The 27,460-nt window shown below is 39.0% G+C and overlaps 1 protein-coding gene across 7 annotated transcripts in view; it reads left to right on the top strand.

Moving 5' to 3' along the window:
• Positions 1–3,085: 3,085 nt before the first annotated feature.
• sgip1a (SH3GL interacting endocytic adaptor 1a) overlaps positions 3,086–27,460 on the top strand; it is a 50,601-nt gene continuing 26,226 nt past the window's right edge. For 6 of the 7 annotated variants that reach the window (XM_026323657.1, XM_026323656.1, XM_026323660.1 and 3 more), the window contains exons 1-3: positions 3,086–3,286; positions 4,051–4,095; positions 27,223–27,286. In XM_026323657.1, coding sequence (XP_026179442.1) covers positions 4,086–4,095; positions 27,223–27,286 — 74 coding nt within the window. In that variant the 5' untranslated portion in view covers positions 3,086–3,286; positions 4,051–4,085. Of the gene's footprint in view, positions 3,287–3,517; positions 3,913–4,050; positions 4,096–27,222; positions 27,287–27,460 lie in introns of those variants that run through there. The other variant, XM_026323655.1, reaches the window with a different exon arrangement.

The following is a 27,460-nucleotide window of genomic DNA, read 5'->3' as shown; positions in this document are numbered from 1 at the left end:
CCTTACTCATGTGGACATGAGTGCTGTGTGCTTATATGCATTTTAATAACAATAATAAACATAGACATTATATCAAGCAGCACTGTGCGTTTGCATGTTCACTGTGCAGTGAACCAACACAGAAGTACTAAAGCAGGAATGACTGACAGAGAAGACTAAAAAGACAGTAAGAAGTTTGGTTTATTTTTGTGGCATTCAGACATCATTCATTTCCCTAAAACTCCATGCTCTGTTTACCCTCTTTCTCTCAACTGATTTCCTCTGCTCTCCTTTTATTGGCTTTTTGACCCCATATATTTCTGACTATAGAGAAATATGTAATGCCATTGGTGATTTTTTTTTTTTTCCAAATCACTATGAGTGTAGCACTCAAATCACACGTTAAATCCACTGGCCTGCAGTGTAGCATTGTCATTTTGGTTCTGTGGTTCTGCTGAGATTGCCACAGTGATTTATCTGTTACAGTAATATTGTTAAGTAGCATTAATGGTAATTTTAATAGACAAAACCTTCAATTTGTACTACATACAAAGTAATGTAGTATAAAATTGTAGTATGCTGAGGGATACTAAACCTATTTTCTGTGTGGGGTTTATTTTTCATCTTTACTGTATGTATGTAGTATGGTGGTACTGAGGTTAGTGACCAACTGACCCAGAAGCCAGTATTGCATGCAACTGAGATTATCTCAGGTAGGCTCTATGAGAAGTCTAAAAAATGTTAATTGTAAATTATGGTATGCATCTAGTGGATGGGTGGTTTCGGCAGATGTTTTACTTGCTATGGACATAATATAATGATTGCTTTCATCAGTTTAGCCACACTTTCATTAAACCTGAAATAAGAACTTTTCAATCAAATATCTTTAACCAAACAAGATAAATGGACACCAACTTTTAATGGGCATTCCTATCTTTCACTGATACTCTCCCAGTGTTCTCTGTCTTGCCTTTCCATCAAGGTGACCTGTTCCTCTCCATAGTAAATGACATAAGTACATGACTTTATTCAGGCTGTTTCACTCTTGTAGCTCCAAAACAGAGCTTATTGAGCATTAGGCTTTATTTAGAAAATCCTTCTCCCTTATTCGACACTCCTCCACTAGCTGGCATGGTAGCATTAGTCAGCTGCATACCTCTGTATTGGTACAAGTAAATGGCCAAATCAGTCTGATTGACACAGATATGCCCAGTAGGGCATAGTTATGGTATCGCAGTACACTGTATGAACAAATATCCACATTATTTTTGCCTTCCCAGCAGTGAGGCCTAACAGCAGCACAGTTGTAATAATCTCTGGATGAACACTGGATGGCAGTGCAGGAGAAGATGCTGGTTGTTTCACAGCCAAGGCAAGTCAGCAGGAGTGGGACTTGATGAGTACTGTTGAAAATGTGTGATGTGCAGTGGAATAAAATATGAGGTAAATGTGTACACGGGAGAAGAATAGAATATCTTTAAAAAAAGGGGGGGTGGAGGAAGTAAAGTAACAAAACAGCTTAGATGTGAAGCAGGAGAAAGATGAACAAGGTGGAGGGGTTGTGGCTGAGGGCAGGGTTGGAGGGCGGGCACCCTTTCTTGGGAGCATCTGCTGGGTTTAAGACAGAGAAGCTTAAAGGGAATGAAAGGAAGGAGGAGGCAAGTGACAGAATGAGCCACATGGAAGCAGCTTGAAAACAAAGGGGGAATATCAGAAGAAAAGGGGAGAAGTGATAAATGTGCGAGAGAGAGAAAGAAGGGGAGTCATCGTCACATGGGCTTAAGCATGACTACGGAGGATTCAGTTGGCATGAGAGGCACAATGGCTGGCTGTGTTGAAAGCATGACTTTAGATTAGATGGGGAAAAAGATACTTATTTGACCATTTGGAGGAAATTAGCTTGCACAGATGATTATATGCCCCATAAACACATAAAATATACAGTTGATATTACTTCTCTGAAGATAGCGTATGCCTGGCCTAATATATTCTTCACATGAGAAAAATACCAACATAGGTAAAAGTCATTAAGAACCAGTACTGAATGTTAGTTGTCTCAGTTCCTTTAATTGACTTATTTCTCCCAATTTTTAGTGTTTGTGGGTAGCATTAGGAAAAATGCACAACATTTTCTCAGGCAGCAAGTAAATAAACAAATCCAAAGGTCTTCTCTATGGTAAACATTATTTTTGCAATATAAGATCTGAAGGCTCTGTAGGTATCCTGGACACAAGCACTTTTAATTTTTTTTTTGTCATTTTTATTTAATCCGAATTTATATTTGTTGATTTTCTTTTACCTTTTATGTTTTTGGTCTAATGCTACTGTTAAATATTCTGTCTTTTCAAATGTGTTTCATTTGTTTGATCTGGCAAAACAATAAATGTGTTTAATATTCACACTACCAGTTTAATATTCGTAATTGGTACTGAAAAGGGATGTGTCAAATGGAAAATATTTATTTATTAAGAGGATAAACCCTTTGAGATGAATCATCTCATTTTCGAGGGGGTCCCCAAGTTACACAAAATATACAGCAGTAATTGACAATAGTACAAAAACAAAAAAAGGAAATGAAAGTAGATGGCTGCACTAAAATATTTAAATAATGTGCTTTTGTTATATATACCTCACAGCTTACTATGTGAGCTATATACTTAATAGAAATGATATTGATATTCAATATCATTTGGGGGGGGGACTATAGTCTTTCATTTGGTTGTTGTAGGTTTACCTAATTGTGAGTCTCCTTTGCTCTTTGGCTTGTCCACATAAATATTCACCCCCCTACCCCTGCCCTTCTATGTCTCTCTCCACCCTCTCATAGAAAATTAATCAGCACACAAACAGAAGCTCACACTCCTCTTCGGGGGCTGGTCTCTCATCAGCACTTCGTAGCTTCGTGTTGGTTGCAGCTGTAGCCTGATTTGCCATGACGTCACGCTGATCAATGTTCATCTCAGTGCAGTGGGAAAACAAATACAAAAAAGAAAAAAAAAGGCAGAGTGAAACAGGCTGGAGATGGGAGGGAACATGGAGAGGCGGAGAGAAAGAGTGAAACCACACTGATGTTTCAAGGAGGGCGGGACTCAGCTAGGCAGACACAAGCAGCTAGTACAGGAATAGTCACTGTGCAGTGTGAGTGCAGGGCAAATATTTTGTGCCCTGGTGTGTTAATATAGATTTAGTCTGTGTGTGTGTTTTCACCATGGACTGTCATTTGTCTCACATCTGCATGTTATTTTTTTCCACAAGCAAATAATGTCACTCACCGCAGGGCAGGTTCACCACACTGCACTGGCATAAGGTAGGGGGAAGGGGAGGGGTGCATGTGCTAGAATGCGTGTGTATTTACCATATTTGTGTTTCCTGGTATTTACTCTGTGCATGTCTCCTGGCTCTTTCGGTGCCTCTATTTGGACATGTAAACGTGTGTGTATGTGTTCAGTGCATGTGTGCAGTTATTTGTCAACTAAGAGTGGTTACTAATGTAGAGTTTTTTTAGGCCGTAGTGTCAGGAGATTCAAGCTATGAAACATGTGACTCTACAGAGAACTGCAGGGATTGGCTGGGGCCATCAGTGACCTCAGCAAACTGTCCCCACCCCTCCTCAACACAACTACCCCTCCACCCTTCCTAGACACACATGCGCGCACACACACACACCCAGCCCTCCCTTCCTCTCTCTGTCTCTCTGGCTCACTCCCTCTCTCTACCCTGCCTCTTTAATTTATTTTTTTTCTCCAGTTAGCTTTCCCCCACCTATGAGCATCCTTGGCTGTGTTGGTTAGAGCCGCAGCAGTAGCATGGCTTACGCCCCATTTTTGATCAGCTAGCCAGGCTAGGTTCCTACTTCACCTCTCTCCTGTCTCTTTTTATATCTTTCTGTCTGTATCTCTTCCTCCTGGGTTGGTTGACAGGCGACGTCTGGGGGTGTGTGAGACTCACAGCTAGCCAGGGCGTTAGCCACACACACGGCTGCTCTGCTGCCCATCAGTTCTACTGTATCTCTCTGGTAACTGGGGGCTTCTTCTCTTCCACTCCTCCTCACACCTCCTGCTTTCATTTCAGGCTCTTTGGAGATAGAGGAATGCAAATCTGCAACCATGATGGAAGGTAAGATGATTTTAAAAACATTATTATGCTGCCCCCTTTTCTGCTGTAATTCAGTGTAATCCTCCTATATGTCCTTGTCTTACAGCACTTCATCTTCTAGCAGATGTGTGTGGGTGTCTGTATGTGGGTGTGTATGTGTGTTTTGGAGGTTCAAATGTCATAAGCTGACCTGCTATTTTGAGTACATACATTCCACTGAGTTGCATGATATTCTTAGGAAAAGGGCACAGGCACTCAGTGTCTATCCACAGAAGCACAATGGCAAGGCTAATTGAACCGTGTGTAGTCTTGTGGATGTGATCGTGTGTGTGTATGCAAGCACATGCATATGTCTGAGTACATCCCAACCCCCCCTTTCCCACTTCTCATCGTAAAGGATTATTTGGATTTATTGTGCAGGAGGGCTTATGTGCCCAGCTGGCTCACTTGTATAAATTCTCTTTGTATGGTGTACTCACACACATACATTCAGTGCAGTATGACTCTGCTGTGTAACTGCTGACGTTCCATTGCCATTATACCCAGCCCTCATGGTGATTGCCTGTGTATATGGGTGGGTGCATACATTTGAACTGAAACATTGTTGGATCATCAATCTCTATTGCCTTGAGTTTGGCATGAAAACTGAATTTGATGAAAATTGGTGATTGTTTTAGTATCATGTCCCTTTAAGTAATGACATCATCAAGAGGAAGGCAAGAGATGGAAGGATGAATCCCTACAGCTCTGCAGCTGGCACGCAAAAGCCTCTATCCATCCATCCATCTGTTTTATATGTTACCTATATATTTAATATTGTTCAGACATCTTAGTTTTAACTACAGTGATTTTAATTGACAAGAGCAGTCTAAATGTGTCCACTTTAAATGAACCTTTATATAAGCTCTGACAGTTAACGATACACAGGCTTACAACCCCCCTGCAGTTCAGTACGTACACTAAAAAAAAAATAGTTTATTTTATTTTATTTTTTCAAGCTAGACAATGTTGTCATTCAAGCCTGTTTATTCCGGTGCATTTACTCAACTCAGTGCCATTGTGTCTGCTGCTAAGGAAGAATCTCATTAGCTGGTTGTCTGGCTGTGTGTCTGTGTATCAGTGTTCAGATATGAATGTTGTTATTCATTTGGATTTTAAAGTTGGGTAGGTGATTTTATATTAAGTAGATTTTGAGGTAGTTGGCATTTTGGCAGTGCTTTGAAATAGAATTTTTTTTTTTTTTCTGCTCTAATTTTCAGCCATTTTTAATCCACTTTTTCTTTCATTTTGAATGCTGAGCCTAAAGGCTTAAATTGTTGAACATGCTTCTGTAAAGATGCATTAGAAAGTGCTGTTATGTTTTCTAAGCCAATATTTCACAGAAGTGTCATACAATATCACTAAAACAAATTAAAAAAAAAAAAAATCAGACTAATCCAGTAATTGAAACTTAATTGTTCAAGAAAAAAACAATGGCAATTTCGTTTGCAGGAATGATAAAAAAAAGCGTTAACAACAAAATAAAACACTAAATGGTTTGTAAGTGTCATACATCGAGGGAGGGAGTTGAGAAGATTGTCTGACAAAAAAGGCAATTTAACAAGTCTCCAAAAAAAATTCATGATCAACTTCATATTTGTAGGAGCTGATGATTTGGATAATTTTTCATGTTGGTTCTCACTATTGGCTGCCTACTAAATACAGTAAAGTAGAAAAAGATAGAAGAATAGAAAAAATCAGAATGAAGTCAGAGTTAAGGATAAAGAATCCAGTGACATCTGATTGATCCTACAGCAAGTTTTATTTTCCAGTAAATGATTCTCCAACTTCATCAGTAACAAATGATGAGCTAATCTCTTGCTCCTCCTTCATTGCATGTGTGCTGACCGGTCATTGACTGCATTTATCCTGATCCAAGTTGTTAGGTAACAGTTGCAAACAGCTTCCTGTCCAAAAGCATGGCTAGCAGAAGCTTACCATGGACTGTGTGAGAGCAGGATTACAGTCAGGTGTTAAATTTGGATGCTAATCCTTGTTAGCTCTGCTTTATAAAGCTCCATGCCATGAGCAGCATGGTTGTTCCTGGGTAACACACAGGGTAGCAGACACTAGGTGATTAGTTTGTTTTAGTTAACGAAGGTAGAGGGATGTATGTTGCAGTAAGCATACACATTAAGCACATCAATATCTGATTTCAGATATATATCATATAATTTAGAAGGACAATTTTTAGATTAGATGGAAAAGTTTCATGTTCATGAGTTATTTTAAAATGTAAAATAAATATTTTACAAACAAAGTCAAAATTCTAGCATGGGCCTGATTGGTACAACTGAACCATTTAATCCCATATGTGTACCAGAAAAGCCCACATATTGGTTTGCTGACAAAATATAAAAATCTAAAATTTAGTATAAGAAGTTACCTCAATAATATCTTTGGACATAACCTCTTTAGTAATTGCTTTATCTAGAGGGCCTCCATGTCTTTGTGGTTCCTCATATAATCAGGCCAAATACAGTATAGTAGGAAAAACAGGGATGATGTACTAAATAACACTTTTACACTTGTTTAATAGCACTTACCATGATCGTTTGCTATGAATTTCCTGGTTTCATTGTAAGTGGAATTACTACTTCTGTGGGTGTGGTGTACATTTTGTTGGGTTTACAAATCTCTTGTATGCTTTTCTGTATTCACAAGACCTTAAATTTGTGTAGTTGTTCGACCAGGGATTTACATCAAGGGAATCATGCCGTGTAGAGTGAGGACTTCTGATCCTGTTGGAGTTTGAGGGGGCTCAGACAGGGTCAAGATGACTGATTTAAGTAGATTAGATTCCCAAGTGTCCACAAAGAACCAAAGTCATTTAGGTTGGAGGATTCATGTGCAGGTTTCTCCATCCATACAAATTCTTTGATTCAGAATAAATTATGACTATTACTTTCATAAAAAAGGGCATCATATCTATATAACCCATGATTCATAACTAATTTGGTAACCCTCGTCAGCTGTCAACTAGCACTATCAAAGTGACATATCATGAAATACAGGGGATTAATTGCCAGACAGTTTGATGTTACTGGTCTCCATTGGATGAATCCTAATGTTTTAGTGCTCGCTTGACTTTTCACCTACCACTGCCATCAAGTAAGGACCTTCCCCTGTATAAAAAAATGTATTAAGAAAACCAGGACATTTTCTCATGCTCCCTAGAGCCAAAACAGTTTGTATTTTGGACACTTCCTCTTGTTCTGCCCTCAGGCCAAAATGTAAACTTTGTACACAGGTTTGCTACAGATTTTTGTAGATTGTTATGAAATTGGCCAAGCACATTTATGTTCCTAGAGGGAAAACCGTTTTGATTTTAATCGCTCCATGGCATTTCCTGTAGCATCAACATAAGGAGAATGTTAACACTGTATTAGCATTTTGTTGTTAGTAAGGCTTCTGTATGTTTTCAGAAGGTCATTGTTTCTATCCAAAAATTTTGTGGATTATAATGAACACTGCAAACTCTTGTGGTCACTAGCATGGCATTCTAGTCTTTGTTATTCCGAGTTACCAGGAGTATGAATGAGGCAGTTCTAGGGAGGCCACGTAAAGCTGGCCTCGCTGAAACTTGGAAAAAACCCTTGAGTGGAATGGTAAAGAGCAGAGAGGAAGCACATTAGGCCGAGTTGGTGGCAGATTATAATAATATGGCAAAAGTGGGTGATTCTCAAATAGTAAGTTATGAGTATAATTTTATTACAGTACAATTAAAAACAAATTAAGTTTTGAATTCCTTATCTTTCTGTTTCAGCTCATGGTTTGCAAATATACAGTCATATTCAGGGACTCAGAGTTGTTCATATACGTTGGAGGCAACGTTTTGCTCAGTCATGTCATTAAATTGTATTACCAGGAAAAACCTTACTCTTTCACTTTGAGAAAGAGAAGGATCAGTTATGTCAAATGAGCAACACTGCTCAATTTACCATCACATCCAGCAGGCTCTTACTCTTGCTCAGAGACACCCTTGGTTCCTAGTGTAACAACCATGCAGGTTACAATGTTACACGTCTAGTTTGGTAATGACCCGGGCAGAGGCACCCCAGTTCACATTTTCATTGTTCTCTGAAGAAATATGTATATAATGTGTTAGGAAAATCAAAACCATAATGGCCAGTGATACTCCAGTACTGGATCTTTTTTTGATACTATGTTTCTTTTTGAAACCTTTTTTTGCAAGGATTGCTGCAGTCCTCCCCATCATAGAGCCATATGAGTAATTTAATGTCTTGCCACTGGCCAAAATACATAACTCATGTGGGCTGGTGCCTTGGAAACAGCCCTCGGAAGCCTAGGAGAAATTTTATGATTGTATGAAGCAAAGCAGCATACTATCTGTGAATGTGAAATGCAGAATTGTATCTGCCAAGCCCTCTTTATGACTGGTGCCACTTATTCTCCATCCTGACTCATAGTTTGATTCCATATTTCTCCTGCTTTGGTCTAATCTGGTCCTCCATTGACACAGATGTCTGCTGCTGTACTGGGGCAAAGTCGGAGTGGCAAGTTACTTATTTAATAACATATTAATGTAGCTTATGTGTCTCCAGATAATAACACATTGAAATGTTGTCTTAAATACCAATTGTTCTTCTCTACATTTAACTATTTTCTATTTCTTTTAACTTATATTTATTTTTGGCAATTAAACTGATTCAGATTCCTGTTCTGAACACTTGAAGTAGTTTAATTGCAAGCTGTAAAAATATATGTAGGTGGCAAAAATAATTCAGTGCCAGGTTGTTTTTCAGCCATACACAAATTGATGTAGGACACTGTATTAATTAAAGTATGTACAGTGCAAACCATCGGGAGGTGACAGACAAGACTACTTCTGGCATTACTATGTATTCTGGAGTAATGACAAGTCTGAGTCACTAGCTTTTCTTAATACTAAGTGTGTGCATTAATGCTAACACGACATTAGACAATGCTGACATGAAAATCACATGCATGGTTCTGTCAAAATACATGTTTGTACATGTGCCAGAGGGTAACGTTTGTTGAATGTGTCACAGTGCCAGTAGAATGGGCCCATTGTAGCCTGTGCTTGACAAAAAGTTTGATAGAGACCCAAATTAACTTTCCCACAACAAAGAACATTCAGGGACAGAGGGGAGGTGAGGTGAAAGCACACAAGAGGTGAAAGCACACAAGAGGTGAAAGCATTTAAAAAGAATCGGCTTGTTCTTGTTCACACTCTTACTAACACAATATTCATTCATTCATTGACACAGCAGCACAACATCCTCACAACAGCTGTTCCAAATTCCATCTTGCTCTGTTTTTAAGCACACACACACACACACACACACACACAGAAAAGCTTATGTAATGCTCAAGATTCAGAGCCAGATAAACAGACATGTTTGTGTAATTCAGTGTCAGCTGGGGGAAGATGAGGTTCTCTTACATTGTAATCACACTGTTTCCTTGAGTATCAGATTTAACTTGGTTTTGTCAAAAATGCCATCAGATTAAACTATTTATGGTATTTGTGTGTTTCCCAAGATCATACTTTGATGTTTAACATTGGTAAACACTGCCAATATTTTTGCTGGTATATTTATTTGGCCAAACTTTTCAAAACATATTTTCATGAAATTGTTGCCCCTTTTCTCCATCACTGCCATACTGTTTTATATGAATTGAATTGTAGTACATGACACATTTAAAAACAAGCAGGAATTGGCTCATACTGTTAACCAACAGACTAGATGCTGTTTTCAGCGTGACAGGGCCCACACCGAGATTAGAGGAGCCTGCTGTCAACACAGTAGGTGATTTGCTATCAAAGATGTTTTGTCTAAGTTAATCAGTGCTGTTAATTTCATCATAAAAAGATGTCTAGTATGGCTGTTGCAATGTCATCACTATGATAGCACTATGCCGTGATTTATGATGAGACAACAAGAAGAATTCAAGTGAGAACCAACTGAATGCAGTTTATGGCATGCCATGCTATCTGTTTCAGTGGATTTGTCTGTGTGCCCTTTCTCACACACACACATACATACACACCACAAGGATGTGTTCAGGTCACAGCCTACATCCTCTGAGAGCCTAACATTATAGATTACAAGGTCTCTGTGTATCTTCCTTGTAGTGCCCAGACACACAAAAAAAATGCTGCTTGAATAAGGCTGTCTTTTATGGAGTCCATAGCCATACAGTTAGGAGAGCAATCCACAGCACCCAATTAGAGGAATAACAGAGAAAGAAGTGGGTACAAGTTGGCAGAATATTGTGTGAAGCCAATTCCAGTAAGGACCAGGTACAAACAGTGAGGAGTGGTCAAAATAACATAGGAAATGAAACAAGTTAAAATGTCCAAGTAGGGCAGCATGAGATTAGAAGAGATGCATGGAGAGCAGCAGTGCGTGTCAGAGCCCTGAAGGGAGAGGGCAAGACAAATGGATGCAGAGGGAGAAGGACAGAGGCCAGTGTAGTCTGTATTTTGTTGAATCACTTGTTTTTCGGTCTCTGGTCAGCTCATATGGTGGGTAGGGTCATTTAGAAATTCAAAGAGGGAATTGTGTGGTGTTCCTTTTTTTTTTTTTTTTAATTAGTTTTTTATATAATTTTTTGTTAGCTTTGCATATTTGAACTCCCATCTTTGTTCAAAATGGCAGCTTAAGGCATGGCTTTATTTTTTTTCACCATCCATTTGTTTACAGAAAGGAAAAAAAGCAAATAGTGGCATCTCTATTCATTATTTAACTCTGCGTTTTCCTCCAACTTCGGCCTCATACCATTCTCTTGGAAAGATCTTGTGCTTCTTTCTACCTCTGAGTGTCTTATTTCTTCTGCTGCTGTGTTCTTTCCTATCCTGCCCTGTCTTTTGTATTAGTGAAGAAGTGCCTAGACATGGTGGCAAAGAACCCCTCAGGGTTGTTGGATTTATTTGGCTATATAATATTAATCTGGATCTGTCCAGGATGTACCCCGGCCTTCCGTCCAAAGAGAGCTGGTATAGGCTCCAGCAGATCCCCGTGACCCTGGTTAAGGAATAAGCGGGTATAGAAAATGGATGGATGGATATTAATCTCTCCATAATGCATTCAGCTCCCAAGCTGGCTGTTAGTGTTTGGCACAGTCTCCTTTGAGTCCACTACTTAATTAATAAATCAATGTGAAATCTTATTGCAGTTAACGTTTTCTTAGTTTATGAGATAAACATAAGCAGCTATAACCCTTTGTATAAATACTGATGCATTGAGATGTGCTGTTGTGATTTTTGGAGTACTTACCTTCAACTTGCATCATCTAATGAAGTTAGATTCATACTCAGTTTCCCAGAATATCTTTAAAAAAGCCCCAGGGAAACAGTATGACCTACTCTCTGATGGGGTTTAAGAGTACCGTATGGGGGGGAATTAGATTAGATGAATACTGATAATCTTTTTCCACTGGAGAAATTAATTATGCCCCAAATTCTCAAAGCATAATGTCTTGGCTGGATACCATTTCTAGTAAGATTGTTAGAATATAGTAGGCCCTGTCTCATCCTGGTTTAAAAGTAATTTTATACTGAATTCTTTGCTGTTTTGGTTCAAGAAGCTGGAATGAAAATCTGCAATTTATCTTTGATATTTTTGCTGATGAATTTTATCATGACCTCACATCACAGTGCATTTGTCTTTCTGTGGGAATAAGAAAAATATAGCAGCAATGAACAAGGTAGCACATGAAATACAAGATAGACTGCTGACATCAGTGAATTTGTTGTTTGCTTAGTTTTTATGTCCCATCCTTCTTTGCTCCTTCAACTTTGTATTTCCTGTCAGCACTAGGCTTATTAATAAAAGTGGCATTGTGTTTGTCCATGAATGTGTGACAAAACCCCTGTTTGCCATATCTGTGGATGTGTTTGGGTTGAGCACTCTGCATGTATTTGTATTGTGTGGCTCTGAGCCAGACCAATGCAAACAGATGTCGGTTTCAATCAGCGGAGGATGCACCAGCGCAGTGACGCAGACACACAGCTAGAGGAAGAGATTAGCAGCATTTAGACCAATACTGGTTGGGTTGAGAGATGTGGTGATGAGAGAGGGTTTGAAAGGTTAGAACGGCTGGAGAGAGAGAGAAATGTAGTGATTGTGGGTGAGAAGTTGTTTGCAAACATGATTCAAGTGAACGTCACGCTCTAAAATCATTTGTAGTCATTGTTAATGTAATTGTTCTTGGCCCTTATAACATTTCTAGGCAATGGCATAATCTTTGTTTTCCCCTTTTTTAGTTGACACATTTTCACACAACTTTGATATGGTTTTTGCACTTCTTAGCAATTAATTACCAAACCAATGAAAGGGTATTCTGTGCATAATGTGTGATGTTATGAATCAAGTAAAGGAGAATAATAGTAGTTGCGTAAAGACCTACTGGTACACTAATTGTTTGCTTGGTTTTAAGACAATAGCTATATGTTTTTAGGATGAATTATTTGCAAGTTTGTTGTAGCAAGTTTGTATAATAATGAGACAGTCAGAGATATGTAGACATATAGAGAATTCTTACACTGAAGTGCTCAGAGTTGATTATTCTATGTGGATGAGTTTGTTAGTTTCCTGTTTGTATGCAAAAGCAACATATAGTGGAATTAATTATATTTTATATTAGTCTAATTTTCGATTCACATAATTAGACAGTATTCAAAAACTTCAGTTTATGTGGGGATATGATGAAATTTACAAACTATATTTTTACAATTTGGAGCAATTGACTATAGACTGTAACAGCCCAGCCACTGCTTGTCTGTGTGTGTCTGTCTTGTAGTCAATTTAATATGGGCAGTTTCATTTAAATAGCAGCCTTAATTATCAGTTTACTGCTGTTCACATGTATGTTTGTGTGAATGAATGTGCTCATAAAGGTGGGCATGTTTGTGTGTTGTGTGAGAGATCACAAAAGATGGTGAATAGTGGGTCCCTCTGCCCATCATCCTTGCAGCTATCAGATGGATGACTCAGAGCTGATAGGATTTCATTAGCAGACATCAGGCCTTCCACTGAATAGAGAAGCCATTGATTTTCACCATATCAGCAGGGAGGGAGAGAAAGGAGAGGAAGGGGGGGGGTGGCAGTTACAGGTACCGAGAGAACTGGAACCGAGTGCACATCAGTGAAACCAAACAGCACAAAGCGCTTGTCATCTGTAGTCTCAGTGTAAGACACCGAGGAGTACTGAAAGAAGCATTGACCGTACACTTCTCAGTATTTGAGTTGACAAAGAAAGATGGCCGCAAAGGATTTTTGATATTCTGCTTGGCTGTGTGTGTTTTTAGAGACTAGAATCAGAAAATTGTAAAGACTTAACGGTGAAGAAGGGAGAGGGATGCTTCAATATTGGACTATTGACTGTAAACTATCTTTCATATGTGGAATACAGTTTAAAAAAATTTGACGTCAGCTAAACGACTATTTTTTGCAAGTGTCCATCCATCCATTCCCTTTCTTCTGCTTATCTGGGGCGGGGTTGCAGGGGCAGTAGCCGATGGGACATGCCCGGAACACCTCCACAAGGAGGAACCTAGGAGGCATCCGGAACAGATGCCTGAGCCACTTCAGCTGGCTCCTCTCGATGTGGATGAGCAGCGGCTCTACCCCAAGCTCCTCCCAGGTGACTGAGCTCCTCACCCTATCTCTAAGGGAGCACCCTGCCACCCTGCGAAAGAAGCTCATTTCAGCCTCTTGTATCCGAGATCTTGTCCTTTCGGTCATGACCGTTGGTGAGAGTAGGATTGTAGATTGACCGGTAAATCGCGACCTTTGCCTTTCAGCTCAGCTCCTTCTTCACCACAACGGACTGGTACATCGGCTGCAGCAATGATCCGAGGAGTTTAAGCATCTTTTTGCAAATGTTTTACCAGGCTAAAGTTATCGCCGAAGGCAGCAATTTTCTCCACCACCTTAGATGCAAGCATATCTTGGAATATTCACTGCATGGCCATTCTAAGTAAATTTGCTGCAGTATTTCCTCCCTCAGTCAGTAGAAAATGTGGTTAACACCCGGTCGTGCATGACAAAAACGTACCGTCATATACCATGAAATCGGTATAATTTTGGTCATACTGCCCAGCACTATTGTTGCATTACAGTTTACATCCTCTAAGGATTTTCTCACTCACCGCTCCTGTACTCTCGCATCTTTAATTACAAAAATAAGACTTGAAGCGTCATCAGAAACAAAAGGAAATGAGTAAACTAATTTAATTTCTACTTTGGAAATATTCTATCTGTGTGGAAGTCTTGATACATGAGAAGAAGTGATTATGAATATCAGTGGTGAGTCTGTTCTTCATAAACACAGCTAAACTCTCATCAGTAACACACTGTCCTGTCTGGTGTCACTTAACTCCCAGTGGCAAACAACGTGTTATGTTGGAGACAGAGGGGATCATGTAGTATGTTGTGAATTCAATGACTTTCTTGTTTTTTTTTTTTTTTATCTGTCACTGTGATGCATTTATGTCACCTGAAATTATAGATTTTAATACATTTTATCAGACAACACAATTGATTTTATGTCATTATAAAGGCAGCAGTGAAGGAATGAGAGTGAAAAGGGCAGGAAAGGACAGATGCAGCTATAGATTGTAGAAAGACAGATTGTAACATTGCTGGCAAGCATCACTTCATATGGTGCTTTTAGTTTGGTTTGCTGTATGCTGGAATCAACATGACAAAATTATTTTCTCCCTTGCTGGATACAGAATAACAGAGAAGCTGGTAGAAACAAGTGGAAGTCGAAGTTAACTGGGTTGAAAATTGTTTGCAGCGGTTGTCGTTACACCACAAACTCATCACTCCTGCCAACTTTTAATGTTTTGTCAGACATTCTGTGCCTCATTTAACTTATCGTTCAGGGACTGAGTGAGAAGTATTCGTGGTCATTTAGCATCCTCTCTAAAACAAATGGGCTGGGCAGACCCATGTGGGCAGAGCACCATTTGTTCAAATTAAAAGAGAGATTGGAAGAGAAAGAACTGCCTGACTACTCACCATCTATAGTTGGTGCAAGAGTAAGAACAGGAATGACTGGAATGTGTTCATCTTTGAGGATTGTTTGCAGTTGATATGCATTAAACACAAGTACAGGATGTTTACCAAACTTCTTCTGCATCGGTGCTGAAGGTCTTTTCCCCCCAGAATCCTGAGGTCTTGTTTTGCCCTTTCTCTTCCGCTCTGGCAAGTCGTGAGGCTCTGTGCAAATAGTTTTGTTTACTGCATTTGGAAGATTGTTGTCAGCACTGTTCATAAGGATTTGTGTTTGCGTTAGTTATTCTTCTTACGTTTTAGGAATATCAGTGTCTCAATGGCTCTTTTGCCTGAGAAGAACAATTAGAATTTTAATTTTCTGCTATCCAAGTACTAAAAAACTTGAATGAATAATCTGCTCTCCTACTGTACATAACATGTAACATGTAATGGAATCAATGGGGACATTGTTGGTAAAGATGATATGACAATATGAATTAATCTTCAACTGACCTTGTCTGATGAAAACTAAAGGGTTTACTGCATGTTCACTGCTGCTAGGATTAGACTTTGTATTTTACTGTGTGTGTCTTGACTGATTACTACCAGCCCATCCTGCACCGTACATGAGATGCTGCTTGAGAACTGCTGTTTAATGTAGGGCAATACTCCGTTTTGCTTTACTTTGGTGCAGCACAGGATTCTTCTGCAATGTCCCCTTTGGTTGTTTTAGAAGTACCAGTGTGTTGCATAACATGCAATGCATGCTGCGGAACATGCTGGCAAAACAAAACCAAACTCAGCCTGCAGGATGACCCACATTAGTAGCAAAGGGTTCTATAATTTGCTGAGGTATAAGTACATCATGAGGGGAGGCTCATACAGTCTTCATATGTAGTCTCATGCAACCTCTGAACTATGTAAGCTCTTCTGTAACAGTTTGCTCGGTGTTACAGTGACACTTGAATTGGTGGTGTGTTCCCTCAAAATGGTTCCAGATGTTGTTGTTCATTGTGGTTTCTTCACATCCCAACTTTCTTTCTGTCTCTTCCTGCCTGTCGCTTTCCCTTTCACACCCCCTCCTCTCCTTTTAAAGATGAACATCACTCCACCTTTTCATCATGTCAGCAACTCTATATTTGAGGACTGTCAGTGTGAGAAGATGGAGGCAGTGGTTGTTAATAAGCACTTGTCTTAATGAACCACAGACTGTCAGGACATTCCTTAGGCAACCAGAAGTTGACCAAACCTATAATCTGGGTGTGAACAGGGGGTGGATGGAATCATTGGTCATCCTTAACCAACATGAACTGAGATTGGACTGCTGGGAGGGAACGATCATAATGAGAGGGATAAGAGATAGTAGAGAAGATAGTACCTTTTTTGCTGATCTGTTCTGTTTTTTTTTTTTTTTGTTTTTTTTTTAATGTACTGTATGCATGTTTGATGCAAATCCTCACTGCTGTATTCTAGTCCTCTCCTTTCCTCCCTGTTTTTCTGTCCTCATTTTCACAATTATTATTTCTACAAACTGAGTAATTTCCTGTTGTCCCTTGGGCACATGGAAGGAGGACGTGACTAGGCTGTATCTGAGCTACTGATACATATCAATTCTCAGTCTTCATCAGATGAAAACCACACACACAGCCATGTCACATATTATGTTTTGTTTATGTGGGAACTTTCATTCTGGGCAGACTCATAATCTGACTGGCACTCTACTGTATGCCTCGCTGCCTGTGTCCTCGTGCCCTCTCCGAGACATCACATTCCCTCCTGTCTTTCTTACTGGCAACTAGACCGTAGAGCAATGTCACATAACTGGCATTGTAACTGATTGACATTTGATTGGCTGCTGCAACAGCAGAATGCGAGGCTGTAGGAGACTGTCTACAACCCTCCTCCATGTCTCATTCACCTATTTTATTCCTGCTGTTTCCTGCTCTTCCTATTCTTTTGAGCAAAAGGATTTTGTGTCGGGACAAAACATTTGCAGAGGCACAATTTATAAATTTGCAGAGTAATTGAATAGTTTATGGTTTGATTTCTGATGATAGCAGCAACCGTTTTTTGGTAGGTTTCCATGACTCACATGATTTCAAACAAGTCACAAATGCTCAATCATACATATCATATAATGCATCTTGACACCATCCTTTACTGCAGATTCCAGACACAGTTTGTAATGCAGGATTGGTGTATAAATTGTATTGTTCCAGACCCAGCTGAACATCCTTTTTTCTCAGACTGGACAAAAGCTTTGTTTTTTTTTTTTTTAACATTATGAATAATAGTAAACTGATCTTCATGTGTAAAATCAATGATGTTTCCCTTTCAGTGGGCAGCACAAATGCTTTTTCCCCCCATCGGTTCTGTTTTAAATTTAACCTTTAATTAATCCTAAACACATGCACGCATTTATATGATGAGCTGTAACTATCAGATACATAACTTCAGTGATTAACTGAGGAGCCAACTAATCTGCTAATAAGGTAGTCAACAAATTCTTTGATCATTACAAGTCGGACGGTCCATACAAATAGTGAAATAACATGAACTGAAATTTGATTAGTGGGGCTCACACAATATGGAGTGTGTCTCCAAAGACAATGAAGTGCTCAGAATTAAGCTCCTGGTCCATAAGCTCTTTTCAGAGTACTGAAGCCGTGCTGACCTATGAGGAGCTGAGAAACTCTTGAATGCACTTGTCTTGCTAATGGGACCTGTGGGAAGAGTTAGGCAGTTTATTAATAATATTTTCTTGTTTACCATCAGTTTTCTTTGCAAATATGAAGACAGGCAAATGCATGCAGCAGAGGAAGAAAGGAAATGGAGAAAGCGAAGGAGAGGGTAGAGTAAATAAAGTATGTAAAATTGTTAATAACAGTAGTTATATTAAATGAATGGAATTTATGGTATTTGTGAATAATCTGTTAATCCCACTGTTAAAACTCAATGCCCAGCCCTAGTTTTTATGAGGGTTTATTGGATGAAATTACAGCCATTTACCTGATTGGTTACTTGGTGCGGTGGTTGACAGTATGTTACCAAGACAAGTGGGGTGAATATCATATCTATTGACACATCTATCAGCTTTATGGAACCTTTAGATAAAGCTATGCTTACGATCATAAAAAGTGTCACTGGGTGTAATTGAGAGTGGAAGTACCACAGTGTCCTGTTTCACCATTGAATAGAAGGGACAAGTTTCTAATTATGGCTTAGTCGGAACATAGGCAGATTCTCCAACAAACATCCTATATAGTAGTTAGTGTAGACTAAATGTTAGTATTTGAAAGTTTCCAATCTTCTCTCATTTCTAGTTTACCTGCAGAGCACTGAACTTCAAATATTGATTTAACTGTCTGAAATCACTGGAGTTTCAGATATAACAGTTGTTTTTTTTTTTTTCTTCTTTTCCTCTGAACACAGTAAAATGGTTGCGTGTTTGAGAGCGACTGGGATTTATTTCCTGTCTGTTTGTTCTTAATCATTCTGTAAAATTGTAAATATGATTAATTAGTCACTCATAATAAATGCCTGTGCTTTGTACATGTGTGTGAGCATGTGTGTAAAATGTTTTCTCACCACAGACCCTCCATCCTTCCTCCCCCTCATCCTCCTCCATCTCCTTCACGCTATACAATGGAGAGTTACTAAGTGCAAACACACATCTCCTGGTTTTTGAAAAAAAGTTGTTCATCCTGTCATCTGTGAATCACACTTCATTGTACACCCACACTGTTTTTTGGCGTATGGCTCAACTACTTTGAATCACTGCATTTGATCTTAAAATGGTGATAAGTCTGTGGAGTTGAGTCATTAATAATTTGTGCATTGCTTTTCTACAATCTGGCAAACCCTTATTGTTTGATACAGTGATGGCGTATTGCAAGTATCTTTTATAATCAGGTACTGGGGAAAATGTAGGAAGCGTCAGAAAATTATTGCTAGAAAAACTTTGCCCCAGCAAATCAAAACTGTGTTAATTGTTACTATAAGCAGAATGTGGCTACATTCTGGGCTCTTAATTCTTCTGAAACCGGCAGTGATAGCAACTTCTGCAGTTTTTTTTTTTTTTTTTTTTTCATTCATTATCTATAATGACGATTTTTCTCTCAAGGATTATGGAAGATAGGGGGGCTGAAGCCAGTTCCAGAAGGGCACATCTTGGAGAGAGTGCTAGTTTATCACAGGTTGACGTGTAGAGCCAACTTGTCTGTCTGTTATATTTGATGTTTGGGTTACTGTTCAACCTCTGAGAGGTGTAATAATGGAGATCTTTGCTGTTTTAGTCCTGAGCCATCTACAAGACAGCTACAGCTGGAAAAAGATGCATTTAAATGGATTAATGACCTTCATAGTGAACAGGCATATTGAGAAAACGTTTTTTATTTGTCACAATTGGTGCTGCAGTTAAAGCACGTATACTAATTTTTAATTTATCATACAAAAATCAGACTTGCTTTTTTGTGTGATAAACACTGAAGATATGTGCTTTTGGCACATAATTGCCTATTGGAATAGGTTTAGTATTCAAAAAAAAAAAAAAAAGAAAGAAAATTACACCGAATTAATTCAACAGTGGAGGTGTCTTAAATTGTGTTTTGTTGTCGAGGTCAGCATCTTAAATACCTGAGCTGTTTTAGCCTTGAAAACCAGACAATATCACACTGACGACAGATGTGGCCTCACTGTCCAACAGGAGGCTTGGAACTACAGCGAGAAAACATTTCTGTCAAATTATCATTTAGAGGCTGAGCCTTGGGTTGTTACCATGCATCCAACAAGAACTTTAGTCTCACATCCTACTTGTAAGCACCAGAATTTCTGCATGTTAGTTTGTCCAGGAAGATGAACTTATTTTTATTTGCAAATTTATCTCTAACATTTATTTCCATTTTATAATGCTATAATGAAGGTCATTTTTCTTTATGAAAGTGTGTGTGCAAATAGACACTTTACCGTATGGAATCAGGAACAGCAGGCTCATTGAGCATGCTCATGATGGATGTACCCGCAAATTTTGGGAAAAGGTTCCCAAACAAGACTGATGCTTTACTTTTCCTCAGCATCTGTGGAAGGACCTCTGCCCTAGCCAAACTGATTGTTTAATGTCGCTCCCCACATAAGTCAATGTGTCAGCTCACTGACAGCCAAAGTGCAACATATATAAAAAAAAACAAAAAAAAAAAAACAAAGGATATTTTTCTTGCCTTACTGTTTCATCCTTCTTTGGTAATAGGGCTTTGCTGGGTATTGTCAGATTTATGTGGACAAAAGAAGGGAGAATTTCTATATATTTTGTTTCTGTGGCAATGATCTGTTTTGGGTATGGCCAAAATAGCTGATTTCCAGGAGAAAGTCAGGGACCTAGCAGGGTCTTGACAAATGCAGTCTGGCAACACCCATATCAATTTTTTTTTTCTGGAGAATTTTGAAGGGGATTGTATAAAAATACTACTCACCAACTATAGGTAATTGAGCCCTATAGTGTTTTACAAAGGGCATAGAGCAATACCTGCTGATTTTCAAGAGCTTAAAGTCCTATTTGTGATATGCTGCTGCTTTGAGAGATATACATACATTTTCATATCATATATATTGTTAATTCTTAGTCACCTAATGGACACCCAGCTTCACAAACTATTTGGTAAGAAATCAGTAGTTAAATGGAAGAAGCAGACTTTGCAGGAAATTGCGAAAGACTGACACGAGCACCAGCTGGAGGCAGAGCAGGCACTTGGTTGTGGGATCTGCCTCTCTGATCTATGAAAGTCTTGTGTAAAAAGAGACACACTGGTAAAAAAAAATACATCTTCTTGTCTTTGTGCCGAAAATCCACTTGGCTCTGCAACAGGGTCATTTGCCACATGGTCCTTGGTGCATGCTATTTGGAGACTGGAGATGGGAACCATGAGCGCTGGCTGTTTATAGAGATGGAGGGGGTGTGGGGAAGAAAGGAAGAACAATGATAGGGTTGGAAGAAGAGATGGCCAAAAACTGAGGTGGACAATGAATAGCAAAACACTGTGGTTTTATGATATGTAGACTTACAACATACTCATCATTGGATTTGGGCTGTATTAAATCTCTGCAGATTGTAGGAAATTATGTTTGTTGTTCTCTTTAGTGTTTTCATGTAATTTGCTGACTAAATCGTTAATCAATACATAATCTCCAAGATAATTATGTTGCATTCTAGTTACCGGTAGTTGCTTCCTTAATCTTTCATTAAATATTCCATGCTTAATTGTCATGTAAAATTAAAGTATGCAAATAGATGAATGGAATATTAAATAATGTGAAGAAACACATCTGGTGCACAGATGGATGCATCACCACCTCACTTGCCTTCTCAGATGCTTTGTATTCATCTCTGTGTCAGCTGTCGGCATGCTGCTATGTGGATTCAGAGCACTGACCCACTTTTTTGATCGGTGGGTGACACTGCTTGATGGTGCACCTGATTTTTCCATGCAACAAAACAGACATGTAATTCCTGCAATTCCTAAATATGTGCGTGCATGCACTGCGTACGTGGTTACATCACATGTGTTACAGCTGACTGTGGAGCCACCTGGACAGTACAGGCAAGGCCTAATTTTAGCATCCACGGGCACAAACGCAAACTGACACCATCTCTTTGTCTTTTTTTTCCCTGCCCTCCTCATGCAGGCTCTCTTACTGAAATGCGCACGCACACACACAGGGAAACAGACAGGTAATGGCTGTCGAAGGCCATTTCTGGTGGTTTTCATAGGCATGCCCTCTTAACTTTCTGTTTGTGGTACAAGGTAATGAGACAGTGGGGACAGCTTATCTCCTCGTGGCCTCTTCTGTCCAATGCTTCTTCTCTTTTAGAGGCAGAATGGTTAGAGTGCTAGCTGAAATCCTGAGGGTAGCAGGGAAAATTTAGGCGGGGGATGTTGAATAAATGACTCTCTTCCTGCCCCGTGCTAGTCGAAATAGAGTGGGAGACTTATTTTATATGCCCTGCCTTATTTTGTGTTACAGTCTGTGAACTGTGTTTGTGTAAACATTTGTCTCTGAAGTCATCTGACATCTCTCTACATAAATTATTTCTTAAGACGTCCCAATTCAGAGTAGTGGCTGCTAAATAAAGGTGTTTGTTTTTTGTGAACACATCCACCGTCTCTGCTGCTCTTCGTTTTTTATTGATGCACATTAATGTTGGTATTTCTCTTGGACTTGGACAGTGCATGAAATAAAATGAAGGTTACATTCACATAGTTGCTCATGTCTCCTCATGATATTAGAGATGATATTTTTCTCTCTGCATCATTATAACATTGCTAGGTGATGGTTAATGTATTATCTGCCAGTCTTAAGAAACATATCCTTTCTCACCTGCCTCCTCCTGACTCTCAGGGACAGGAGGATAGATGAGTCACTTCAACAAAAGAGCCTTTTAAATCTCCTCTTTGAAATATGTCTATCTCGTTATTAGTCTACTGTATGTCTGCCTGCCCCTCTGTCTCATTGCTCTGTGTCTTTGTGTTTTCTTACAGCTTGTCTGTCAGCAAGTTTTTTTTCTGTCTGCTTGTTTATGTCCCTGCCAGTCTTCATCTTCTTCCACTAATTACATGTCTCCGAGCCTGCTAACCTTTGTGCCTGCCTGCTGCCAGTGGATCCACATGCTTCTCCTTGTCCTTACTCAACAGCTTGTCTCAGTACCCAAAACAACCCAACACAATGTTTTCACACCTCATTTCTGTTATCCCATACTCCCACCTGAGCAAGCCCCTACGTGTATACCACAGAGTACTATAATCATCCCGCATGTTTATTCTTCCACTTTAAAAGTGATTTATTGGCTTTTACAGATGTCCACTCATAAAAGAGAAGCTAACAATCAGCCAGTAAGATATTAATTTAATACCTTCACATCTAAATTTATGTTTAAAAGCCACAAAGATTCTATTTTTTATCAAAAAACATCTAACATGAATAGACCTCATTGGTCTATTATTATACTCCCTACTTACTATGCACAGCAGCACAGGTCTGCCATTCAGAGTTTGGAGTGGCCTGGCTTCATCTGCTTTGCTCTGTTAGTGAGTGTGTGTTGGCCCATAGAGCCTCTTCCACCTCTTATCCCTTTAGACCAGTTTGTTAAACAGCCTCCACTGTGCCTGTGCTGAAATAGAGTGCAACTTACAAAAAGTTAACCTTTTAGTACATGTGCAACCATGTGTTATTTAAATGTCTGTGTGTGTTTCCATAGCACAGTGTCCTTTTCATTTCAGTTCTCTGATTCCATGGCTAGTGTAGGTGAGGTTAATGCAGCAAAAACTCTGGGCATTAGCAGGCATGTTTAAGCTCACAGGAAGTCACCGAACAGATGCAGTGCGCACACTCAGTCACATCGCTTTTTTTTACCTGTGTGGGTAAGAATCACTGCTTATTTACCAGTGAATCTTTAAATATGGAAGATAAAGGTTGAATCGGTTTCCTAACCTAACAAAAGGTTCAACATTATTTGGGCTAGATGTGACGTAGTCAAACCTACAGATGGGTGATTAAGAGAAACCTGAACAAATAAGTGGAGAAATAACAATTGCAGATGCTTCTTCAAGGGGCAAGAATGGTCACTGAATAATTTGATGAAAATGATCAGAATCATAAACTATGGCCTTCACAGTCAGCAGATCTCAGGTCAGGTAGATCTGGGACACCCATGACAGACAGCACTCCATTATCATCATCAAACAAGTGGAAAAAAAAAAAAAGTGTTGGTTTCTCAACACTTAAGACATGTTATGTTTGTTTTTCTTTTAATTTGCATGACAAGTGTGTTTTAACAGTACACTTTAGTGTGAATGTGTATGGTGAAGGCTTGGAATGGGTTTTTGTGAATGTGCACTCATTTTTAACAACTGGACAAGGTATAATTACAGTCTTTTAGGGTGGTCATTTGCCTTAGTGTCAACCGTTTACTGTGGGGTGAAGGGTGGACCTCACAGAGCTACTGTATAATCATAATAATACACTGCTGCAGGTGGTGCTCTCTCCTGTTATGAGTTTCTTTTCACTTCTTAGGACCTTTCTTGTTCCCACTTGTCCGGAATTACACAAAAACCTAGATTCTGAACTTTTTTCATAGACAAGCTACACATTTGTTAGAAAACAGTTCTCTAGAAATTAGTCATGAGGGAGAGAAGAGAGAAATCTTTATTTTTTTTTTTTCTACAGGTGCTTTCCAGAGCACAAAGTTTGTTTGTCTAACCCTGTTCAGAGTACTGTTATTCTTCTTTTTTTTCAGTTTTGGCACTGTCTTGTCCTTTCTGGCTTCATGTGCCTTGGCTTTCCCTAGAATTACATTGTGTCATGAAAAGAGAGCACTAATTACATTAGCACCTGTGCTAGCATCCCTCTGAACGGAAGCCATTAAGTCATTGAACAGTGCGTACCACACGCTCTGTTATTGTCATCTGCGTTAATTAATCCCTGCCATATGAATTCATGTAGATTTTCTTTCACATTCACATCATGCAATCGGAGTTCAGGCCTGCTGTAATCTACACAGCAGTTAGTGGTTGATTTTGTTCTTTTTATATTTATAAAATAAAATTTATAAGGAATAATCTGATTTAAAAAATCCAAAGGACAAGCAAAATAAGAGTCAATAAAAATAAAAAGTTGAAATAATAAAAGATTTTAGTGTCCCATGTAATGCTGAAAGCAGTTTCTGTCGCCTGGCTACAGCTGACATGCACCTTGGCACATCTAGATACACACTAAATATTCTTTCATTAGCAAAGCTGTAAACCTGTCATCTTTGGCTTGGGGCAGTGCTTGATTTACAGGAACATGAAATAAGAGAAGAAGAGTAGAGAGAATGAGAAATTTTGAAATTTATTTATTGATGACTTTATTCTGAAGCAAGATTTGGAGGAAATGCTGAAATGTACACTGACATAACTACAATAAAAGCTGTTAACATAATGATAAAAAGTCAGACCAGTGCCTTGAACAGTGACCATAGGTAAAGAGAATATGCATTTTTTCTACCCTCTATATTAAAATATAATACTTATATTTTTAGAAATAGCACATTTTTTTCCTTCTCTACGTTTATAGAAATATGAGCTGAAAGCTTTCTAACACCTGATCACCTTGAATATTCATCAAGCTCTGTGTCTTGACGTCGGTGCATGTATCTGCATGTGCTCTCAAAATTAACTTTGTCTATATAAGGACAAGCTTGTGAATGTGTCATAATTTCTATGTATGTGTGTGCTTCTCCTCTGCAGCAGAACATTCATTTGGGCTGTGATGGTGGCTGTTCATAGGGTGCAAGGCTGAATGCATTAGCAGGATCAGAGAGAGGGTATTTCTGGGTGAGGCGTGTCACGACTGGCAGGCCTTTTATACTTGATTTCCCATTTTCCCATAGTTGCAGCCACGTGGGTGCAAAAATTAGAGTAGCAAAAATATCTCTCTGACTCTGCACATCTGTATTTTTTTTTTTTCTTTTTTTTTTTTTTTTTAACTCTTTAACTTTGATGATGACATCTGTCTTTAATTCATGAGTGGAGTCACTGGTGTTGAATTTGAGTACCTGATGCATATCAAGCACAGGAGCATGATACCTTGTCTGTGGGCTGCTGTGTGTCAGTTAGTGAGAGGTAGCATCAGGTTCTTGTTCTGAGACTCAATGTTAATCTCCATGTGGTATCAGAAAGAGAGAAATTGTTTATGTGATGATATTAATTGGTAGTTACATAGGGATAGGGGTGCATGGAAGCCAAGGAGATATTAGAAAAGAAATAGGGGGATACAAAAGTTTTCATCCAGAGTATGAATCAGCCTGCGTCATGTAAGAGTTTATTCAGGATCATTCTACATGAAAACAGGACAATAGTTATTTAAGATAACAACTCTACTTTATGTGAGAGTTGGATTAAATTTAATTCATGTTCTGTGCATTCACAATCATATCATAGGGGATGAAATAACATTTGATTGAAAACAAAACAATTATTAATTATGGAAAAATGTAGTGTCAATAGTATGGGTGGCACAGTGATGCCGTAGTTGGCATGTTTTCCTCATGTCAGCGTGGGTTTTCTCCAGCTTCTTCCCACTGTCTGAACACATGCAGGTTACATTAATTGCTGACTCTAAATTTCTTGTAGTTGAGTGCATTTGCTTGTCTTTATGTGTCAGCCATGTGATAGACTAGTCTGTCTAGCATTTGGGTCTTTTGCCCAATGTCAGCTGGGATTGGTTCCAGGACCCCCATGGTTCTAAGTGGTATAGATAATGGACAGAGTAGTATATTGTGTAATTCAGAAATTCAACACAGTGTTTTTTTAAGTTGATTTCATTTAAACCATTTATTGGAAATTTGTTGGGTTTCTTCATTCCATACAGATTGCATCCTGAGTATGCATAAAAACCTGAGTTGTTTTTTAAAGTGCAGTAAATATAGAAATGATAGAACACAAACTGCATCTGCAAATTGGAGATGAAAACATTTTCAGTTTTCAGAGAAAGTTAACAAAATCAGCTTAAACAAGTGAACATCAGTCACATTGATAAGAATAGTTGCAACCCCTAGTCAAAATAATTTTGAAATGGTGCATTGTTAAATTCCTGGGAGCCTGTTCCTTGTGTGGGCAGACTACCTGTCCCCTTCTTGCTCCAAGTCTCAGTATAATCAGTACATTAGGGATCGCACAGTGATCTGTGCAACATTATGAATTGAAGTTTTGTATATTATTAGCTGTGTGGCCTCCAGTTGGTTTATCTGTCCTCTATACATCTCCAAAATATTCTTGTTTAATTTGTGGCGCATTGATTTTTGCTCATCTAATGATTTTTTTATTTTGAAAAGATACCTTGAGAAGTACAAGGCCATGTGTAATGTCTGTGAACACATTTTAGTTCTAAAAGAGTGTTTGCCGTCACCGTGATGCTGACAGTCACTCAATAATACATAAAAATGTCACCTTTAATCTCCTGGATGTCAGATGTTGGGTGGATGACCCCCAACTAGCCTTTAACCCACCCACACACACCACCTTTTAGTAGCGTTTTTGGTGTCTCTTTATGTAATAAGTAACCCTTTTTATCTCGTCTCTCTCCTCAGGATTGAAAAAACGTACCAGGAAGGCCTTTGGGATACGGAAGAAAGAGAAGGACAATGATTCTGCGTAAGTCCTGGTTCTCTTCCTGGTTTGAGATCCAAATGTAGGGCATGTTTAGTTGTTCTGTTGCTGAAAGTATTCACAGTGTTGTGCAGTGGAGCAGAGAGCTGGCTGTAACCCCTGAATTGAAATTTTAAGAAGAATTGATATAGAGCAGCAGGTCATGCACACACTGCAGCA

This window comes from Mastacembelus armatus, chromosome 4, assembly GCF_900324485.2.
Source record: "Mastacembelus armatus chromosome 4, fMasArm1.2, whole genome shotgun sequence".
Lineage (NCBI taxonomy): Eukaryota > Metazoa > Chordata > Actinopteri > Synbranchiformes > Mastacembelidae > Mastacembelus > Mastacembelus armatus.
The sequence above is the reverse complement of the archived record's forward strand: the minus strand, read 5'-3'. Positions and strand labels throughout refer to the sequence as shown.